Source organism: Oncorhynchus gorbuscha, linkage group LG02 (assembly GCF_021184085.1).
Source record: "Oncorhynchus gorbuscha isolate QuinsamMale2020 ecotype Even-year linkage group LG02, OgorEven_v1.0, whole genome shotgun sequence".
Lineage (NCBI taxonomy): Eukaryota > Metazoa > Chordata > Actinopteri > Salmoniformes > Salmonidae > Oncorhynchus > Oncorhynchus gorbuscha.
The window spans coordinates 89,467,136-89,490,101 of NC_060174.1; the positions used below are offsets into that span (position 1 = coordinate 89,467,136).

At 43.5% G+C, this 22,966-nt stretch overlaps 1 protein-coding gene across 7 annotated transcripts in view; it reads right to left on the bottom strand.

Annotated features, from left to right (window-relative positions):
- Window positions 1–274: 274 nt before the first annotated feature.
- Window positions 275–22,966, bottom strand: part of LOC123994744 (MAP/microtubule affinity-regulating kinase 4-like) — a 54,050-nt gene continuing 31,358 nt past the window's right edge. Inside the window, exons 13-18 of one of the 7 annotated variants that reach the window (XM_046297743.1) lie at window positions 20,898–21,109; window positions 18,877–18,980; window positions 6,938–7,216; window positions 6,242–6,324; window positions 2,284–2,328; window positions 1,824–2,032 (exon numbers count right to left, since the gene is read on the bottom strand). In XM_046297743.1, the coding sequence (XP_046153699.1) occupies window positions 1,968–2,032; window positions 2,284–2,328; window positions 6,242–6,324; window positions 6,938–7,216; window positions 18,877–18,980; window positions 20,898–21,109 (788 nt within the window). In that variant the 3' untranslated portion in view covers window positions 1,824–1,967. Of the gene's footprint in view, window positions 2,033–2,113; window positions 2,329–6,241; window positions 6,325–6,937; window positions 7,217–18,876; window positions 18,981–20,882; window positions 21,110–22,966 lie in introns of those variants that run through there. The other 6 variants (XM_046297734.1, XM_046297724.1, XM_046297705.1 and 3 more) reach the window with 6 other exon arrangements.

Sequence of the window (22,966 nt, forward strand, 5' to 3'; positions counted from 1 at the left end):
AATCAAACGAAATTGCATTGCATCGCATTGCACTGAAAGCAATATGACATTTATATATCTATATAAATATCTATATATATATATATATATATATATATATATTTCTGTGTATTTGAGTAAGTCCTATATATATATATATATATACATATATATACACATATATATATATATATATATATATATATATATATATATATATATATATATATATATATATATATATATATATATATATATATATATACATATATATACATATATACATATAGGACTTACTCAAATACACAGAAATAAAATATTTCAAATACTTAAATAATCATGTACTTCAAACATTGTCTGTTACAAATTTGGTTCACTAGTATGTCTGACAGCTTTTCATTTTGGCAAAGCCATGTGGCATTCAAGTGCGCAATGTTCTGCAGTGAACCGCGGTTGGATTTTCTTCCTTTCCAGCCACTCGTTCAGCCATAATACATTGAGTTAGGCTATTTTATGCAGAGGAACTGTGTAACTCTTTCATTACTTGAATTCAACTTCGCTGAAGAAAGGTAAAAGGGCTAGATCATATCGTGAGAAGTATGGGATGAAATGCTTAAAAACAGCTTGATATGATTATTGGTAATGACCAGTTCCAACACAGACATTGATCCCAGCCAATCAGAGGGTTAAAATAGTTTCTCAGGAAAAGGAATGTGCCAATGGAATTACTTTGGAAGGGTGTGTGCAGGAAACCAAATGTACAGGTAGCTAACAGGTAGCTAAAGAGGTATGAAGGTGAACAAATAGCACTATGAACCACAGTTTTGATCTACATAGATTACGTTATCATATTGCCGCTGATGGAGCATGATGTGTACCAAAGTGTATACTACCTGATCTTATACATTAACAAAACAGCTTATTACGGTGTGGGTTGTACAATACTACAGAACTGAAACCTATATCTGTCCAGTTTATATTTGTCATTTGCTATAAGACTTACTGAGAAAGATTCATGGTGTGTCCGAGAAAACATCCCCATCTGCTACTTTATTCTGTTGATGATATTGTAAGCGGAAAATGGATGTGAAGGTCACCATTGGCTGGTTCAAAGTGTCTGTCAACTCCTCTGTCATTGCCAGTAATTCAATCCCGCCCATACCATGCACACAATGAAAGACAGAGCAACTTTTCAGGCCACTTGTCAAATCATTGAGTTAACTGTCTCCCTATTTGTGCATGTTGTCCACTGGCGACAAGTCCTTGGATAATCACTTTATCCATATTAATGTTCAAATGGGAGAAGAATGACCAAAAACACATACAGTGACACGCAGAAGACAATCAAAGACGGCGAGACACAAGAAATGTTTTCGAGAATGTTTTCGATAGTGTCGGTTCGGAGGTGGTGATGGTTAAAAACCACAATGATACCAATCATAAAAGTAATAGTCATTCTGGCTAGAGTTAACGATAAAAAATATGAAGCTGGATATCTCTCTGGTCCGGATCCAGTGGATGAAGTTGGGGGGAGGAGATGCTTGAGTCTGTGTGGCGTGGGGGGTTTGGGTGGTTAGGTTGAGACTGGTGTGGAGGGGGGTAGGTCTTTAGCCACGTAAGAGACAGGAGGAAATGTATTTATCTGCAGCCCCAAGTCCCTTTATCTATTTCTCTTTCCATCCTTCTCAACCCCCATTATATTCAGAGTTCGAGGTCCTTTGAGATTTGCGTGGCGATGTCCCGGAAAGCAAGCGGTGCCCCCCAGAGTCGAGTGTATCGCACCCCGTTGGAAGACTCATTGTTGGCGGCGCTGCCCCCTGTGGAGAGGTGGCACACCTCGGCCTCAAAGGCCACTTGACCACCGGCCGCCCCGTGGGTGCAGGAGAGCAGAAAGGGGCCGGCATGGTGGACCTGGCAGCCGCAACCCCGTGCCGCCTCCCGCAGAGCCAGCACCACCTCCGCCGGGTCCCGCCTCCCCCCAGGTCCCCTCAGATCCCAGCCACGTCCGACGGCCCGGGGCTCGGACGCTTTTTGATGCCCAGGTAAATGGCGACTGGAGGCCAGAAAGGGACAGAGAAGTAGGAGAAAGGACAGAGGTGTGGAAGAGTGGAGGAAAAAGGAGGAGAGAACAGCTGTTAAAGGGAAAGGGGTAGTAAATGTGGGTAAGTAGAAAAACTTGTGACGGGTTGTTGAATCTAAACTTTAATGTCCAGTTAAGGTGTGCAAGTTTACTGTCTGAAACATGAGTTCTAGATGGGTTGACGAAGGGTTGCCGGATATACTGACCTTGTGACATATACTGACCTTGTGACCGCAGATCGGCAGATTCCCTCAGGTTCATTTGTGACCCTGCGTAGAGAACAGACACACGCACACACAGTTAAAGGGGGAATCGGAGAGGTGATTTATGGGAGATGCAGTTCCATGTCCACCAAGTACACAGTCATCATCCATCCACAATACAGTGAAGCCATTCAAAAAGAAAGGAAAATAAATCAGAGTGAGGACAAGCAAACAACAACAGCAACAAAAACCTCCAGGTGTTCATGGGTTGCATGTTTCCTCACAATATTATTATGTAAGATCTATTGACTCCTGAGTCAATGTTTTACTCAATGTCAATGTTTTACTCAATTGTTAATTGGCGCTGATGAAGCGTTGATGAAGATTTCGTGGATTTAGTGGCTTGGAAATACGATGTCATTTATTTTCTTTTTTTTCTTTTCACATTTTACCCCCTTTTTCTCCCCAATTTCCTGGTATCCAATTATTAGTAGTTACAACAAAGGTCGAAGGTCATGCGTCCTCCGAGACACAACCCAACTACTTCTTCTTAACACAGTGCACATACAACCCGGAAGCCAGCCGCACCAATGTGTAGGAGGAAACACCGTGCACCTGGCGACCTTGGTTAGCGTGCATTGCGCCCGGCCCGCCACAGGAGTCGCTGGTGCGTGATGAGACAAGGATATCGCTCCCTAACCCGGACGATGCTAGGCCAATTGTGCGTCACCCCACGGACCTTCCAGTCGCGGCCGGCTGCAACAGAGCCTGGGTGCGAACCCAGAGTCTCTGGTGGCAGTGCGGTAGACCACTGCGCCACCTGGGTGGCCCTCAATGTAATTTCTAAAGGAGACAAATAATGAGTAGGAAATCCTTTTGTCATCATTGTGATGTCATCAGATTAACTTTAGATGCAGTATAACCACAGATAGAACAAGGAGCCATATGTTTCACCAGATGTGGTCCTTCTGTAGCTCAGTTGGTAGAGCATGGCGCTTGTAACGCCAGGGTAGTGGGTTCGATCCCCGGGACCACCCATACGTAGAATGTATGCACACATGACTGTAAGTCGCTTTGGATAAAAACTTCTGCTAAATGGCATATATTATTATTATAGTATAAATCTGAATCATCCGGTTTGAAGTTCCACTCCCCACCAAATATGGTGAGGAGAGGAAGCACCAGTGGCCGGCAGTGAATGAATATGGAGCCAGATGGAACTGGTCCGACACGCTAGTTTTGTCAGCGATTAAACATTTGATCTGAATACAGTTTGCTTTTCACAAAACAATAATCTGTTACGAACAGAGTTGACTAAGTCTTGTAGACTTTAACCTTTGCCAAAGTGGTAAAATTTGTTGTTGTTTAGAAGGAGGGCAATGGCGAATTGAGTTACTGCACACACGCAGTTCACAGAGTAGGCATTTCCTAACGGAAACATGCAAACACATGCTAGAACGCGCCAATAGGATCTCGCTAGCTCGTGTTTGGCTCTGCCCACCTCCTTGCTTGTTCTGCCCACTATGATTCATTTGCTCCCATTAGAAACGACAGGCTGTGGTGTATCTTGGTTTAATTATTAAAAATATTTCGTAAAACATTAGTGAGCCTCCGTTCAGATGGTGTGACACGACTGGGTGACGTAAGTGCAACCCATGAATACGGGTCAGAGTATGGAGTGATATTGCTGCAATATTACCCCGTATCAGAGGCCTTGACTCGCACAACAGAGTCAACTAATAAGGCTGTATCAATATAAAAATATAAAAAACAACCCCATGCTTCTCATATTGTGTTTGTTCGGTGGCAACAGTGAATCTGTACTGATATGATTGTACTCCACGTCTTTTAGGGGGAGGTGAGAGAATCCACAGCTGCGTAAATGTTGGTGCATTCTGTGACACCAACTGTACGTCACTATCAATTCCACCACACAACAAAGACAGTCCAGGAATCAACTGTCATTCAAAATAAAACAAGGTAGATGGAGTCACAGGAAGACCTTATGCACTAGGATGGTGCCCCTGGAACAAGTCATTATTTTAACGCAAGCCCTTACGTATGATAAAAGGATAAATAACACTTTCATAACATATATCATAGGTGTCCGTTTATGACAACTAAGACCATGTTTACTGTTTATCAGCCAATTGTCTAGCAAAACTGCCATAGCTAATTCATTGTTTGTGTCACGTTAAGTCATTGTTATGACAGTGTTACGTATCCCTTATGATGCAGGTTTCAAGTAAAGTGTAATACCCCGGGCATGCCAAAGGAATGAACCAAAAAGCAGTGTGAGAGAGCTATAGAATAAAGACAAGTAGGTAGACACACAGTCATGCAGATAGACAGACAAACAGGCATGCATACAGACAGACAGAAACAGACAGGCCTACAGACAGACAGGTAAGGCAGACAGACATACAGACAGGTAAGACAGACAGGCATACAGACAGGTAAGGCGTAGAGACAGACAGGCCTACAGACAGACATGCAGACAGACAGGTAAGGCATACATACAGACGGACATACAGACAGGCATACCTATAGGCATACAGACAGGCATACAGACAGACAGGCATACAGACAGGCATACAGACAGACAGGCATACAGACAGGCATACAGACAGGCATACAGACAGGCATACAGACAAGCATACAGACAGACAGACAGACAGACAGACAGACAGACAGACAGACAGACAGACAGACAGACAGACAGACAGACAGACAGACAGACAGACAGACAGACAGACAGACAGACAGACAGACAGACAGACAGACAGGTAAGTACTAGGCACATGGGAAGTTAGAGAAAGGAAGTCATACAGACAGACAGGTCAGTAAGTCATAGACAGACAGACAGGTATGTACAGACAGAAACAAAGGTATGTAACAGAAAGGTAAACAGATAGGTACAGTACCAGTCAAAAGTTTTGGACACATTTGACTATTTTCTACATTGTAGAATAATAGTGAAGACATCAAAACTATGAAATAACACAAATGGAATAATGTAGTAACCAAAGAAGTCTAAACCAAATCAAAATATATGAGATTTGAGATTCTTCAAAGTAGCCACGCTTTGCCTGATGACAGCTTTGCACACTCTTGGCATTCTCTCAACCAGCTTCATGAGGTAATCACCTGGAATACATTTCAATTAACAGGTGTGCCTTGTTAAAAGTTAACACGGTAGGGGTGGTATAGGTAGGGGTGTTGTGACAAGGTAGTGGTGGTATACAGAAGATAGCCCTATTTGGTAATGTTAGAACAGCTCAAATAAACAAAGACAAACGACAGTCTTTGAAAGTTTCTTCAAGTGCAGTCGCAAAAGCGCTATCATGAGGATTACCACAGGAAAAGTTGACCCAGAGTTACCTCTGCTGCAGAGGATAAGTTCATTAGAGTTAACTGCACCTCAGATTGCAGCCCAAATGAATGCTCCACAGAGTTCAAGTAACAGACACATCTCAACATCAACTGTTCAGAGGAGACTGTGTGAATCAGGCCATTATGGTCGAATTGCTGCAAAGAAACTATTACTAAAGGACACCATAAGAAGAAGAGAGTGTGCAAAGCTGTCATCAAGGCAAAGGGTGGCTACTTTGAGGAATCTAACATATTTTGATTTGTTTATACTTTTTTGGTTACAACATGATACAATATGTGTTATTACATAGTTTTGAGTTGGTTGTGTCCAAACTTTTGACTGGTACTGTTATTAAACAGGAATGCAGTCACACACACACACACACACACACACACACACACACACACACACACACACACACACACACACACACACACACACACACACACACACACACACACACACACACACACACACACACACACACACACACACACACACACACACACACACACACACACACACACACACCCCGTTAGTATGTCCAGAAGGCAGGCAGGCAAGCAAGCAGGCCGACAGAGAGAAGCTAGAGACATGGGAACTTACTAACTGTTTTTGATCCCTGGGGAAGGGTACAACCCGAGACTGATTTGTTTGAGCCCTGGCGCTTAGAGGGTTCTAGATTGACCCTGATATAAGGAGAGGAAGAGCAACAGAGAGAGATAGAAAAAGCAATAGGAGAGGAAGGGGAGAAAGAGAAAATAATTGAATCATGGCCAAAGGAATGGTGGATAACAGCACAGCTGTAGCTGATTGGCATGGAGGAAGCATATGTTTCATTACATTACATATATGTGATTATACTGTATATTATAGCTGATTCCAGGGATAGCTGGGTAAGCTCCGTTTCCAATGTCAGGGCCCAGGGCTGTGGTCTGTAACTTTGTGTAACAAATTCAATTAGTGTGCCTACCTCCCCCGTTTCCCCTTCTAAACACAACCCTGGTCCACAACTACCTGCTTGTGAGTTTGGAGGCAGGTGTTACGGAGGTGACTACTATTATTCACTAAGGTGATTGTCCCCTGCATTTGGAGGCAAGCGTTACTGAGGTGAGTGTTGCGGAGGTAAACGATTACCTGCGCATGAGTATGGGGGCAGGTGTTACGGAGGTGACTACTACAATTCATTAAGGTGATTGTCCCCTGCATCTGGAGGCGAGTGTTATGGAGGTGCCTGTTACAGAGGTGACTGTCACAGAGGTGACCGTTATAGAGGTGACCGTTACAGAGGTGACCGCTTACCTGCGTGTGAGTTTGGAGGTGAGCTTGGTGAAGAGGTTGGAGGTGGCACGGCTGCGGGCGTGCGGCAGGGGACTTGCGTCATGGTGGGACAGAGTGGGGGAGGTGGGCGGGGCCGAGTAGACGGGCGGGCCCCGGTCTCTCAGTTGGCCCCCGTGGAAGGTGCTTCGAATGGTGGAGCCCCGTGTCAGACGGCAGCGCTCACTAGAGGAGGAGGAGGCCCCGGCCCCAGAGATGCTCAGGGTGGAGGGGGATGTGGGGGGCAGGCGGTGGGACAGGGAGCTGGAGCAGAGAGACAATTAGAATTAGACAAATGTTACTGTCCACCGCCTGCCCCCCACAAGTGGAAACTTGTTTTCGGCTTCACAATAACATGGTTGACAAAAAACAACACTAGAAACGGGGTGCCAGGTAGCCTAGCAGTTTGAGAGGTGATCCAGCAGCCAGAGGGTTGCCAGTTCAAATCCCGGGTCCAACAGGAAAAATCTGTTGGAAGTGACCTGACAAGAAATGGGAAGTGTTCTGGCAACCAACTGGAGAATTGCTGGTATCAAATCCTAGATGCCATTGCCTGCCGTTGTCCCCTTCAGCAAGGCACTCAACCCCCCACAACAACAGCTCCCCGGGCACTCAGTCTGGCAGCCCCCTGCACATCTCTAAAAGCCTGTATGTGTGTGTGTCTTTCATATGAGTTGGGTTAAAGGAGAAGTTTTGCTTTTAACAATCAAATCTCAATTTTTTATGTAAATGAAATGTTATAGATGGGTCCAGACACCTATTCTGTGATTTCACTTGTTTTTGAGAAACTTACCCCAAACAGAAAATCTCCCACTGGGCACAGATGTAGACTCAACCTCTATTCTACGTTGGCTCAACATAATTTCATTGAAATTTAACCCGTGTGTGCCCAGTGGACTCTTCGTCATTGTCACGTCCTGACCATAGAGAGCCTTGTTATTTTCTATTTTGGTTAGGTCAGGGTGTGACTAGGGTGGGTAATCTAGGTTGTTTATTTCTATGTTGGCCTGGTATGGTTCCCAATCAGAGGCAGCTATTTTTCGTTGTCTTTAGGCAGCCATTTCCCCACTGTGTTTTGTGGGATCTTGTTTATGTGTAGTTGCCTATGAGCACTTCATTTACTTCACGTTGCGTTCGTTCGTTCTTTATTGTATTTGTGAGTTTCATTCAATAAACATGTGGAACCCATATCACGCTGCGCTTTGGTCCGAATGTTATTACGACAATGGTGACAGTCATCCTTCTTGTGTAGTATGGGGCCCTTAAAAAACATGAACAAAGGATCCAAAAACACCCAAATAGTTATTTTTAGATACAGAAAAGCTCTCAGTATATCAATGCAGTTCTTTAGATGTTGTACTCGTGAAATTGTGTCATTCCGAACTTATCCGCAACATATTCCCTTTTGTGCGACTCAAGCCATTTCCGCTATCCAGCTGTTCTATTCTCCATGTAGCCCGCTGCTAAAGGTAAACTTCAAAATAAAGGAAACCCCAACATAAAGTGTCTTAATAATGTGCCTTGGCATAGATTCTACAAGTGTCTGGAATTTCCTGTGTGGAAGGGAGGTTGAAGAAGACAAAGGTTAAGACAACGCGATTCTAATATCCCATTACTCTTTGCAACAAATGGTACCAGCTATGCTAGTTAGCAACAGCGCTGGTAGTTACAACGGTGCTGGTCCCACATTTGTGAAGACATTGTCTACCACATTTACTCAAGTGTTTCCTTTATTTTAGCAGTTACCTGTAGAATGGATGTAAACGTTTTGCTCGAGTCGCAACAAAATGGAATATAATGTTGCAGATAAAATTAAGAATTACACAATTTCATGTGTACAACAAAAAAGACCTGCTTCCCTATTCTGAGAGCTTAGAAGTTTCTAAAAATAAGTATTGGGCTGTTTTTGGAGCCTTTGTTAATGTTTTTTCGGGGCTCCCATACTACACAATGAGAATGAGGAAACGCCCACACACTAGGATGAGGAAGTAATTTGCTGTTTAGGGAAAATGTCAACAAAAAAAGTGAAATCACAAAAGGTGTCTGGACACTTCTATAACATACAATTTACGGTACCAGTCAAAAGTTTGGACACACTTACTCATTCAAGGGTCTACCTTTATATTTTACTATTTTCTACATTGTAGAATAATAGTGAAGACATCTAAACTATGAAATAACACATATGGAATCATGTAGTAACAAAAAAAAAGTGTTAAACAAATATATTTTAATTTTGAGATTCTTCAAAAGCCTTGACAGCTTGGCATACTCTTGGCATTCTCTCAACCAGCTTCATGAGGTAGTCACCTGGAAAGCATTGCAATTAACAGGTGTGCCTTGCTAAAAGTATATTTGTGAAATTGATTTCCTTCTTAATGCGTTTGAGCCAATCAGTTGTGTTGTGACAAGGTAAGGGTGGTATACAGAAGATAGCCCTGTTTGGTAAAAGAACAAGTCCATATTTTGGCAAGAACAGCTAAAATAAGCTAAGAGAAACGACAGCCCATCGTTACTTTAAGTCATGAAGGTCAGTCAATGCGGAAAATTTCAAGAACTTTGAAAGTTACTTCAAATGCAGTCGTAAAAACCATCAAGCATTATGATGAAACTGTCTCTCGTGAGAACCGCCACAGGAAAGGAAGACCCAGAGTTACCTCTGCTGCAGAGGATACGTTCATTAGAGTTACCAGCCTCAGAAATTGCAGCCCAAATAAAAGCTTCACAGAGTTCAAGTAATAGACACATCTCAACATCAACTGTTCAGAAGAGACTGCGTGAATCATGCCTTCATGGTCAATTTGCTGTAAAGAAACCACTACTAAAGGACACAAACAAGAAGAAGAGACTTGCTTGGGCCAAGAAACACGAGCAATGGACATTTGACCGGTGGAAATATGTCCTTTGGTCTGATTAGTCCAAAACTGAGATTTTTGGATCCAACTGCTGTGTCTTTATGAGACGCAGAGTAGGTGAACAGATGATCGCCGCACGTGTAGTTCCCACCGTGAAGCATGGAGGAGGTGGTGTGATGGTGCTTTGCTGGTGACACTGTCTGTGATTTATTTAGAATTCAAGGTACACTTAACCAGCATGGCTATCACAGCATTTCCATATGGTTTGTGCTTAGTGGGACTATCATTTCTTTTTGGTACAAATCATTCCTTAAGTTCTAGACCTCTGAATCTGGTAATGAATGGTGTGGCTGTTGAACAGGTTGAGGAGACTAAATTACTTGCTGTTACTTTAGATTGTAATTTGTCATGGTCAAAATATATAGATTCAATGGTTGTAAAGATGGGGAGGGGTCTGTCCGTAATAAAGAGATAAATAAAGGAACTTCCTTCCATTTCATATTGCTCAAATAAACAGCAAACCTGGTTTCAAAAAACAGAAAGCAACACCTCGCGGCGCAACGCCTCACGCCTATTTGACCTAGATAGTTTGTGTGTATGCATTGATATGAAGGCTACATGTGCCTTTTTAAAACATTTATGTAGTTCCGTCTTTGAGATGTTCTTGTCTGTTGATGATCTGTATTATGTCATTCTTTATTATGTTTCATGTTTTGTGTGGACCCCAAGAAGAGAAGCTGCTGCTTTGGCAACAGCTAATGGGTTTCCTATTAAAATACCAAATAGCAAACAGGACAATGAATCAACACACCTCCAGGCTGTGTAAGGGCTATTTGACCAAGGAGAGTGATGGAGTGCTGCATCAGATGACCTGGCCTCCACAATCACCTGACCTCAAACAACTTGAAATTGTTTGGGATGAGTTGGACAGCAGAGTGAAGGAAAAACAGCCAACAATTGCTCAGCATATGTGGGAACTCATTCAAAACTGTTGGAAAAGCATTCCAGATGAAGCTAGTTGAGAAAATGCCAAGAGGGTGCAAAGCTGTCATTAAAGCACGTTAGTTGTTGTTGAATGCTGTCGAACGCCAAAAACTGAAACCTGAACTATAGACCTCGATTTAAAGGCTGACAGTGTTTTTATATACTTTAATTATATTTTGAATTCTGCAGTTCTGTTGGGCTAAATTGCTGTGAGCACTGCTATCTGTCCCGGGATCCTGCCAGATTCCGTACAGGGGGAGAGACGCAAAAGCCCAGCTAGCCTAGCTGGCTCGGCGGCTCAAATGGAGGCCGCTATTGAACTTTTCCAAGGTTGCAGGAGCTGAGTTTACATTGCTTTGTTCCGGGACAATGTGGACCACGTTGACTTTTAATGTAGCAACTGCTTGCTTGCAGAGGACTACAGGAGCGAAGTAACTACTCTTAGCAAGCAAGAAGAAAACCTACATAAGCTAATGGGGTACCCATGCCCACCTACTATTTATTTTTCTTCCACCCCAGTAGCCGGTTGCCGCTCTGGACGGGTGGATGAACTGCCGTGTCGGCTCCACACAGCCGACTGGCCGGTGCTAGGCAGGGTTCCATCACCGAAGGGGTCTCCCCCTTCCCTGGAGAACAGAGCTGATCTCGACCCAACCAACCAGCCATGGAGGTACGTCACTCGCCGTGAAAGTGGCAACGGGGGTCTTCATGGAGATGTTGAGCCGGGAACTGACACAGACCAGAAACAGCTTTGCCGCCTTGGATCCAGAGGTTCTCGCGACTTCGTCTGTGGTGGCTTCGGATCCAGGGGTACCTGCATCTTCATTCTCGGCTCTGTCTCCCTCTCCGGAGACTTCTACCTCCGGTTCAGATCCTCGAAACTCCCAGCCTCACCAGACTGTGAGGCTGCCTGAGTGACCGGCCCATTCACCATCACCAGCTGTCATCAAAGGCAGCTCTATGGTGAGAAACATCTCGGTCCCCAAGGCAAAAAACCTGTGCTCTCCAGGAGCAAGAGTACAGGACATAACAAGGCTGCTTCTGACTGTTCTACTACAGATACAGGAGCTGACACTGTCATAGTCCATTTGGGGTCAAACGACATCCGGAGGGCTAGCTCGGAACATTTGAAAATTGATTTTAAAGAACTGATTTCAGCATTGAAAGACTCCAAAAAACAGACAATAATTTCAGGTCCAGTACCATTGTTGGGTGTGAAAGATTCAGCAGACTGCTGTCATTATACATATGGCTACAATACTACTGTAGCTCTGCTGGAGTCACTTTTATTGATAACTTTGACACCTTCTGGAAACAGAAGATACTCGAAAAGACAGAAATGCCAACGGAGGTGGTGTTGCGGTCTCTATTCAGAACCACATGTCTGTAAAGCTTAGATAAAAATCTAATGTTAAATACTGTTGAAGTAATATGGCTACATGTTCATCTGCCTCACCTAAAGCCCATTCTTGTGGGAAGCTGCTATAGACCACCAAGTGCTAACAGTCAGTATCTGTATAATATGTGTGAAATGCTTGATAATGTATGTGAAATCAACAGAGAAGTACATTTTCTGGGTGATTTAAACATTGACTGGCTATCATCAAGCTGCCCACTCAGGAAAAAACTTCAAACTGTAACCAGTGCCTGCAACCTGGATCAGGTTGTCAGTCAACCTACCAGGGTATTTAAAAACAGCACAGGAATTAAATCATCAACATGTATTGATCACATCTGGAGTCGGTGCAGCCAACTGGTTTCTCCACGCATCGCACCGACAGAAACAAACATCTTTCTGGTAAGAAGAGGGGCGAGTGCGTATGCTTTATGGTTAACGAGACGTGGTGTAGTCACAACAACCTACAGGAACTCAAGTCCTTCAGTACACCTGATTTAGAATTCCTCACAATCAAATGTCGACCGCATTATCTACCAAGGGAATTCTCTTCGATTATAATCACAGCCGTATATATTCCCCCCAAGCAGACACATCGATGGCTCTGAACGAACTTTATTTGACTCTTTGCAAACTGGAATCCACATATCCTGAGGCTGCATTCATTGTAGCTGGGGATTTTAACAAGGCTCATCTGAAAACAAGACTCTAATTTATATCAGTATATCGATATACCAGGGCTGGCAAAACCTTGGATCATTGCTATTCTAACTTCCGCGACGCATATAAGGCCCTCCCCCGCTCTCCTTTCGGAAAAGCTGACCACGACTCCATTTTGTTGCTCCCTGCCTACAGACAGAAGCTAAAACAAGAAGCTCCCGCGCTGAGGTCTGTTCAACGCTGGTCCGACCAATCTGATTCCAAGATTGCTTCCATCACGTGGATTGGGATATGTTTCGTATTGCATCAAACAACAACATTGACGAATACGCTGATTCGGTGAGCGAGTTCATTAGAACGTGCGTTGAAGATGTCGTTCCCATAGCAACGATTAAAACATTCCCAACCATGGATTGATGGCAGCATTTGTGTGAAACTGAAAGCGCGAACCACTGCTTTTAATCAGGGCAAGGTGACCGGAAACATGACCGAATACAAACAGTGTAGCTATTCCCTCCGCAAGGCAATGAAACAAGCTAAGCGTCAGTATAGAGACAAAGTAGAATCGCAATTCAATGGCTCAGACACAAGAGGTATGTGGCAGGGTCTACAGTCAATCACGGATTACAAAAAGAAAACCAGCCCAGTCACGGACCAGGATGTCTTGCTCCCAGGCAGACTAAATAACTTTTTTGCCCGCTTTGAGGACAATACAGTGCCAATGACACGGCCCGCAACCAAAACATGCGGACTCTCCTTCACTGCAGCCGAGGTGAGTAAAACATTTAAACGTGTTAACCCTCGCAAGGCTGCAGGCCCAGACGGCATACCCAGCCGCGCCCTCAGAGCATGCGCAGACCAGCTGGCTGGTGTGTTTACGGATATATTCAATCAACCCCTATCCCAGTCTGCTGTTCCCACATGCTTCAAGTGTGCCACCATTGCTCCTGTTCCCAAGAAAGCTAAGGTAACTTAGCTAAACGACTACCGCCCCGTAGCACTCACCTCCGTCATCATGAAGTGCTTTGAGAGACTAGTCAAGGACCATATCACCTCCACCCTACCTGACACCCTAGACCCACTCCAATTTGCTTACCGCCCAAATAGGTCCACAGACGATGCAATCTCAACCACACTGCACACTGCCCTAACCCATCTGGACAAGAGGAATACATATGTGAGAATGCTGCTCATCGACTACAGCTCAGCATTTAACACCATAGTACCCTCCAAACTCGTCATCAAGCTCGAGACCCGGGTCTCGACCCCGCCCTGTGCAACTGGGTACTGTACTTCCTGACGGGCCGCCCCCAGGTGGTGAGGGAAGGTAACAACATCTCCACCCCGCTGATCCTCAACACTGGGGCTCCACAAGGGTGCGTTCTGAGCCCTCACCTGTACTCCCTGTTCACCCACGACTGCGTGGCCACTCACGCCTCCAACTCAATCTTCAAGTTTGCGGACGACACAACAGTGGTAGGCTTGATTACCAACAACGACGAGACAGCCTACAGGCAGGAGGTGAGGGCCCTCGGAGTGTGGTGTCAGGAAAATAACCTCACACTCAACGTCAACAAAACTAAGGAGATGATTGTGGACTTCAGGAAACAGCAGAGGGAACACCCCCCTATCCACATTGATGGAACAGTAGTGGAGAGGGTAGTAAGTTTTAAGTTCCTCGGCGTACACATCACAGACAAACTGAATTGGTCCAACCTCAGGAGGCTGAAGAAATTTGGCTTGTCACCAAAAGCACTCACAAACTTCTACAGATGCACAATCGAGAGCATCCTGTCGGGCTGTATCACCGCCTGGTACGACAACTGCTCCGCCCACAACCGTAAGGCTCTCCAGAGGGTAGTGAGGTCTGCAGAACGCATCACCGGGGGCAAACTACCCGCCCTCCAGGACACCTATACCACCCGATGTCACAGGAAGGCCATAATGATCATCAAGGACAACAACCACCCGAGCCACTGCCTGTTCACCCCGCTATCATCCAGAAGGCGAGGTCAGTACAGGTGCATCAAAGCTGGAACCGAGAAACTGAAAAACAGCTTCTATCTCAAGGCCATCAGACTGTTAAACAGCCACCACTAACATTGAGTGGCTGCTGCCAACACACTGACTCAACTCCAGCCACTTTAATAATGGGAATTGATGTAAAATATATCACTAGCCACTTTAAACAATGCTACTTAATATAATGTTTACATACCCTACATTATTTATCTCATATGTATACGTATATACTGTACTCTATATCATCTACTGCATCCTTATGTAATACAGGTATCACTAGCCAGTTTAAACTATGCCACTTTGTTTACATACTCATCTCATATGTACAGTACAATAATTTTGCACGCCCAATTTTTCAGTTTTTGATTTGTTAAAAAAGTTTGAAATATCCAATAAATGTCATTCCACTTCATGATTGTGTCCCAGTTGTTGTTGATTCTTCACAAAAAATACAGTTTTATATCTTTATGTTTGAAGCCTGAAATGTGGCAAAAGGTCGCAAAGTTCAAGGGGGCCGAATACTTTCGCAAGGCACTGTATATACTGTACTCGATACCATCTACTGTATCTTGCCTATGCCGCTCTGTACCATCACGCATTCATATGTCTTTATGTACATATTCTTTATCCCTTTACACTTGTGTGTATAAGGTAGTAGTTTTGGAATTAGTTAGTTAGATTACTCGTTGGTTATTACTGCATTGTCGGAACTAGAAGCACAAGCATTTCACTACACTCGCATTAACATCTGCTAACCATGTGTATGTGACAAATAACATTTGATTTGATTTGACATCTTTACAAACGCTGCAGATATTTGTTTTCAAGCAGTATCCAAATCCATAAGATGTAGTGATCACAACATAATAGCCATATCTAGGAAAACCAAAGTTCCAAAGGCTGGGCCTAATATAGTGTATAAGAGGTCATAAACTAAGCAAAAAAACAGCTTACAGACGGTAGGCAATTAAGGTCTTAGGACACTAAAGAGGCCTTTCTACTGACTCTGAAAAACACCAAAAGAAAGATGTCCAGGGACCCTGCTCATCTGCGTGAACATGCCTTAGGCATGCTGCAAGAAGGCATGAGGACTGCAGATGTTTCTAGGGCAATAAATTGCAATGTCAGTACTGTGCGACGCCTAAGACAGCGCTAAAGGGAGAACGTCCTCACAGTGGCAGTAAAAACACCTGCACAGGATCGGTACATCCAAACATCACACCTGCGGGACAGGTACAGGATGGCAACAACAACTGCCTGAGTTACACTAGGAATGCACAATCCCTCCATTTTTTACAATTTTTTATTTGACCTTTATTTAACTAGGCAAGTCAGTTCAGAACAAATTCTTAATTTCAATGATGGCCTAAGAACAGTGGGTTAACTGCCTGTTCAGGGGCAGAACGACAGATTTGTACCTTGTCAGCTCGGGGATTTGAACTTGCAACCTTTTGGTTACTAGTACAACACTAGGCTACCCTGCCTCCCATCAGTGCTCAGACTGTCAGGCCGAGAGCAATAGGCTGAGAGGGGCTGGATTGAGGGCTTGTAGGCCTGTTAATATATTATAATTAAGTCTATGATGTGATATTTGATAAAGCCGTCTGACTGAGCGGTGGCAGGCAGCAGCAGGCTCGTAAGCATTCATTCAAACAGCACTTTCGTGCATTTGCCAGCAGCTCTTTGCTGGGCTTCAAGCATTGCGCTGTTTATAACTTCAAGCCTATCAACTCTCGAGATTAGGCTGGCAATACTATAGTGCCTATAAGAACATTCAATAGTCAAAGGTATATGAAATACAAATGGTATAGAGAGAAATAGTCCTATAATAACTACAACCTAAATCTTCTTAACTGGGAATATTGAAGACTCATGTTAAAAGGAACCACCAGTTTTCATATGTTCTCATGTTCTGAGCAAGGAACTTAAACGTTTTACATGGCACATATTGCACTTTTACTTTCTTCTCCAACACTGTGTTTTTGCATTATTTAAACTAAATTCGACATGTTTCATTATTTATTTGAGACTAAATTGATTTTACTCACACACACACACACACACACACACACACACACACACACACACACACACACACACACACACACACACACACACACACACACACACACACACACACACACACACACACACACACACACACACACACACACACACACACACACACACACACACACACTACATACAGTGGGGAGAACAAGTATTTGATACACTGCTGATTTTTCAGGTTTTCCTACTTACAACGCATGTAGAGGTCTGTAATTTTTTATCATTGGTACAGCTATGGGAGATGGAATCTAAAACAAAAATCCAGAAAATCACATTGTATGATTTTTAAGTAATTAATTTGCATTTTATTGCATGACACAAGTATTTGATCACCTACTAAGAATTCCGGCTCTCACAGACCTGTTAGTTTTTCTTTAAGAAGCCCTTCTGTTCTCCACTCATTACCTGTATTAACTGCACCTGTATGAACTTGATACCTGTATAAAAGACACCTGTCCACACATTCAATCAAACAGACTCCAACCTCTCCTCAATGTCCAAGACCAGCGACATCAGGGATAAAATTGTAGACCTGCGCAAGGCTGGGATGGGCTACAGGACAATAGGCAAGCAGCTTGGTGAGAAGGCAACAACTGTTGGCGCAATTATTAGAACATGGAAGAAGTTCAAGATGACGGTCAATCAATCTCGGTCTGGGGCTCCATGCAAGATCTCACCTCATGGGGCATCAATGATCATGAGGAAGGTGAGGGATCAGCCCAGAACTACACGGCAGGACCGTGTTTGGAGGAAGAAGAAGGATGAGTACAACCCCAAGAACACCATACCAACCGTGAAGCATGGAGGCGGAAACATTATTCTTTGGGGATGCTTTCTGCAAAGGGGACAGGACGACTGCACCGTATTGAGGGGAGGATGGAAGGGGCCATGTATCGCGAGATCTTGGCCAACAACCTCCTTCCCTCAGTAACAGCATTGAAGATCGGTCGTGGCTGGGTCTTCCAGCATGACAACGACCCGAAACACACAGCCAGGGCAACTAAGGAGTGGCTTAGTAAGAAGCATCTCAAGGTCCTGGAGTGGCCTAGCCAGTCTCCAGACCTGAACCCAATATAAAATCTTTGGAGGGAGCTGAAAGTCCGTATTTCCCAGCGACAGCCCCGAAACCTGAAGGATCTGGACAAGGTCTGTATGGAGGAGTGGGCCAAAATCCCTGCTGCAGTGTGTGCAAACCTGGTCAAGAACTACAGGAAACGTATGATCTCTGTAATTGCAAACAAAGGTTTCTGTACCAAATATTAAGTTCTGCTTTTCTGATGTATCAAATACATATGTCATGCAATAAAATGCAAATTAATTACTTAAAAATCATACAATGTGATTTTCTGGATTTTTGTTTTAGATTCCGTCTCTCACAGTTGAAGTGTGATAAAAATTACATGCTTTTTAAGAGGGAAAACCTTCAAAATCGGCAGTGTATCAAATACTTGTTCTCCCCACTGTATGTGGTAGTGGTGGAGTAGGGGCCTGAGGGTACACAATGTGTTGTGAAATCTGTGAATGTATTGTAATGTTTTAAAATGGTATAAACTGCCTTAATTTTGCTGGACCCCAAGAAGAGTAGCTGCTGCTTTGGCAGCATCTAATGGGGATCCATAATAAATACAAATAGAAATGCAAAGCAAAGGGTGGATACTTGAAGAATCTAAAATCTAAAATATATTTACATTTGAAAGAGTAGGTATGTCCAATCTTTTGACTGGTACTTTACATAGAAAATATATATTTGGTTGTAAAAACTAAAACTTCTCCTTTAAAATCAGAAGTCAAATTTCGACCTTGTGTTCAATTCGCCAATAAATTGATCTTAATCTCTTAATCTTAATCATCATCAGGGGACAAGTGGGGATATATTTGGGAGTCTCTCTCTCTCTCCCTCTCTCGCTCTCCTTCCCTTCCCTCTTCATGTCCTTCACCTGTTCTCCTTGCCATTCTGCAGCAGTGAGTGTCTGTCGGTGCTGGAGCGGTCCGTGCAGACATATGTGTTCCGCCGGGTCATGGCACTTCCCGGGATGTTGTTCTGGGAAAGTAAGAGGGCAAATGATCATATCAGACGTTACCATAGATACCAGTTGTCACATCATACTACCAAAGAGGAGTATGATGGTGGTTGTCTTGAAACATGTGGGGACTACAACCTGGGACAGGGACATTCTTGCTAAAATTATTATTCTATTTTATCTCATTGAGTTTTATTTTATATATATTTAGTATTTTTATTACCCTTCTTTACCCATTGACTTTCTATATTATTGTTGTACCGTTGAGAGATGAGCCTGCAAGAGAGCATTTCATTGCACTGTGTACTCCATGTATATCATGTGTATATGACGAATAAACAAACTTGAACAATCAGAGTCCCGCAGTATTATTGGTTGTTTAACGGCAAGCTTTTGAGTAAATGCATGCAATACAATAACTGCATGCAATACAATATTTCTAAGCACATCCGATGCGGAGTAGGCTACTACATGGGCCAGCTCTATGGGGTGGCAAAGCCGGAAAAATAATTTGTGCCCATGCAATTTTGTTACCCCATAAACATAACAAATTGGTTGGTTTTGCCAGTGTAGCGCTGCCGGGCTTGCCAGAGGCTATATGCCGGGTCAGCGCTCAAGATCTGAGGAGGGGGGATGTAATAATGTAACATGTAGTAGTTCAAATCCAATGCATTCTGATTGGGCACCTTAGCCATGCAATTTCATAAGGTACGCCTTCATTACCTTGTTTAGGAATGTCATTGCATCCCAACCAGGGCGGGGTCAAATTGACCGTTTTTTTTTCTCACACAGAGGGGAAAAAAGTTCACTTTTGCAGACAGCTACAGCTAACACTAGTCTAGCTAGTATTTTCTAGTTTTGTTAAGTTTTGGTAGCGACAAGCTGGATAATTATAGCTGGCTAATGGCTGGGCACTGCCAAGAGCAAAATACTGAGGACCACCATGTCGAGAGCGATCCCTAGCTCACTGAACAGCCTGCTGGCCCGACCACGGAGGTTGAGGAGCCTAGCATCAAATGGAATATTCGCCCATCCCTTACGCTGCCGGCTGACCAACAAGATCGAGACGAGCCAGAGCCTAGCACCAACAGCACGAGATTAACATCACAAAAAGCACCTGCACCTCCGTTACTCTAGCCACAAGCACCTGCACCTCCGTTACTCTAGCCACAAGCAACTGACGACCTGTTGGATTTATCCTAAATTTAACCAGTGGAAGCAGAGTTCATTGCGGTTTGCATATTTTTGCAAAGTGAAATCTCAACCAGAGCCAGCAACAACAAATGGACCCCACTCAGTGTTCTTCAAAAATTCTTAATGCCATTGCTTGCTTATGCGGGTGTAATTGCTATTGAAATACACTACTGTTCAAATGTTTGGGGTTACTTAGAAATGTCCTTGTTTTTGAAAGAAAAGCACATTTTCTGTCCATTAAAATAACATCAAATTGATCAGAAATACAGTGTAGACATTGTTAATGTTGTAAATGACTATTGTAGCTGGAAATGGCAGATTGTTTATTGAATATCTACATAGGCGTACAGAGGCCCATTATCAGCAACCATCACTCCTGTGTTCCAATGACACATTGTGTTAGCTAATCCAAGTTTATCATTTGAAAAGGCTAGTTGATCATTAGAAAACCCTTTTGCAATTATGTTAGCACAGCTGAAAACTATTGTCCTGATTAAAGTAGCAATAAAACTGGCCTTCTGTAGACGAGTTGTGTTCCAAAATGGTACCCTATTTCCTGTGTAGTAGTGCACTACTTAGGGAATAGGAAGCCATTTAAAACGCATATCTTTCCCAGGGCGCGTCCAAAATGGTATTGTAATCTGTATAGTAATGCACTACTTATGGAATAAGGTGCCATTTCAAATGCAGCCCTATAACCCCCCCACCACCCAACCCACCCATCCTACCTCACTGTTTCTCACCGTGGTGGCAGTCATCTCCTTTCGGCGGTCGGGGATCTCTGACTTGTTGGGGTTATTGGCACTGCTGACCATGGGACTGGAGGGTGGCAGCGAGCGACTGCCCATCACGCTGCAGCTGGCCTTACGCGGGGGCATGCGCCCCTCCCGCAGCTCCCGGTCACCTGTGCTGGTGGGGCTTCTCTTGGGGTGCATGACCGGCATGGAGGGCCCACCTGAGGGGGGAACACACATGTTAACACTGGCAGACAGACAGATACACACACATGCACACACTCACAGACACTTAGTCAGTGGACAGAACAGGAGCTGAGGATATGGGTAGGATGACCACATGTCCGGATTGTGCAGGACAGTCCCACATTTTGTCCCGTAACCAAACAAAACAGTCCCGCATTTTAGAAATTCAAACACCACATTTTTTTTTGTCCCATATGTAAGTCAGACATTTTTTTTTCTCCAAATCAAATTACATTTGATTTGTCACATGCTCTGAATATAAGGTATAACAGTTAAATGCTTGCTTACTTTCTTACTTACAAGCCCCTCACCAACAATGCAATTTTAAGAAAAATAAGTATTAAGTCAAAAATAGATAAGCCAAAAATAAATAAAAAATTAAAGAGTAGCAGTAAAATAACAGTAGCGAGGCTATTTCACAGGGGGTACCAGTAAAGAGTCAATGTGCGGGGGCACAGGTTAGTCGAGGTAATTGAGGTAATATAGTTGAAGTCGGAAGTTTACATACACCTTAGCCAAATACATTTAAACTCAGTTTCACAATTTCCTGACATTTAATCCTATTAAAAATTCCCTGTATTAGGTCAATTAGGATCACCACTTTATTTTAAGAATGTGAAATGTCTGAATAATAGTAGAGAGAATGATTTATTTCAGCTTTTATTTCTTTCATCACATTCCCAGTGGGTCAGAAGTTGACATTCACTCAATTAGTATTTGGTAGCGTTGCTTTTAAATTGTTTTACTTGGGTCAAACCTTTTGGGTAGCCTTTCACAAGCTTCCCACAATAAGTTGGGTGAATTTTGGCCCATTCCTCCGGACAGAGCTGGTGTAACTGAGTCATGTTTGTAGGCCTCCTTGCTCGCACACGCTTTTTCAGTTCTGCCCACACATTTTCTATAAGATTGAGGTCAGGGCATTGTGATGGCCACTCCGATACCTTGACTTTGTTGTCCTTAAGCCATTTTGCCACGACTTTGGAAGTATGCTTGGGTCCATTTGGAAGACCCATTTGCGACCAAGCTTTAACTTCCTGACTGATATCCCCCACAACATGATGCTGCCACCCCCGTGCTTCACGGTTGGGATGGTGTTCTTCGGCTTGCAAGCCTCCCATAACAATGGTCATTATGGCCAAACAGTTCTATTTTTGTTTCATCAGACCAGAGGACATTTCTCAAAAAAGTACGATCTTTGTCCCCATGTGCAGTTGTAAACCGTAGTCTGGCTTTTTTATGTCAGTTTTGGAGCAGTGGCTTCTTCCTTGCTGAGCAGCCCTTCAGTTCATGTCGATATAGGACTCGTTTTACTGTGGATATAGATACTTTTGTACCTGTTTCCTCCAGCATCTTCACAAGGTCCTTTGCTGTTGTTCTGGGATTGATTTGCACTTTTCGCACACAAAATCTGTTCATCTCTAGAAGACAGAACTCCTTCCTGAGCGGTATGACGGCTGCGTGGGCCCATGGTGTTTATACTTGTGTGCTATTGTTTGTACAGATGAACTTGGTACCGTCAGGCATTTGGAAATTGCTCCCAAGGATGTACCAGACTTGTGGAGGTCTACAATTTTTTTCTGAGGTCTTGGCTGAGTTCTTTTGATTTTCCCATGATGTCAAGCAAAGAGGCACTGAGTTTGAAGGTAGGCATTGAAATACATCCACAGGTACACCTCCAATTGACTCAAAAGATGTCAATTAGCCTATCAGAACCTTGTTTTCTGTAATTTTCAAAGCTGTTTAAAGGCACTGTAAACTTAGTGTATGTAAACCTCTGACCCACTGGAATTGTGATAAGTGAAATAATCTGTCTGTAAACAATTGTTGGAAAA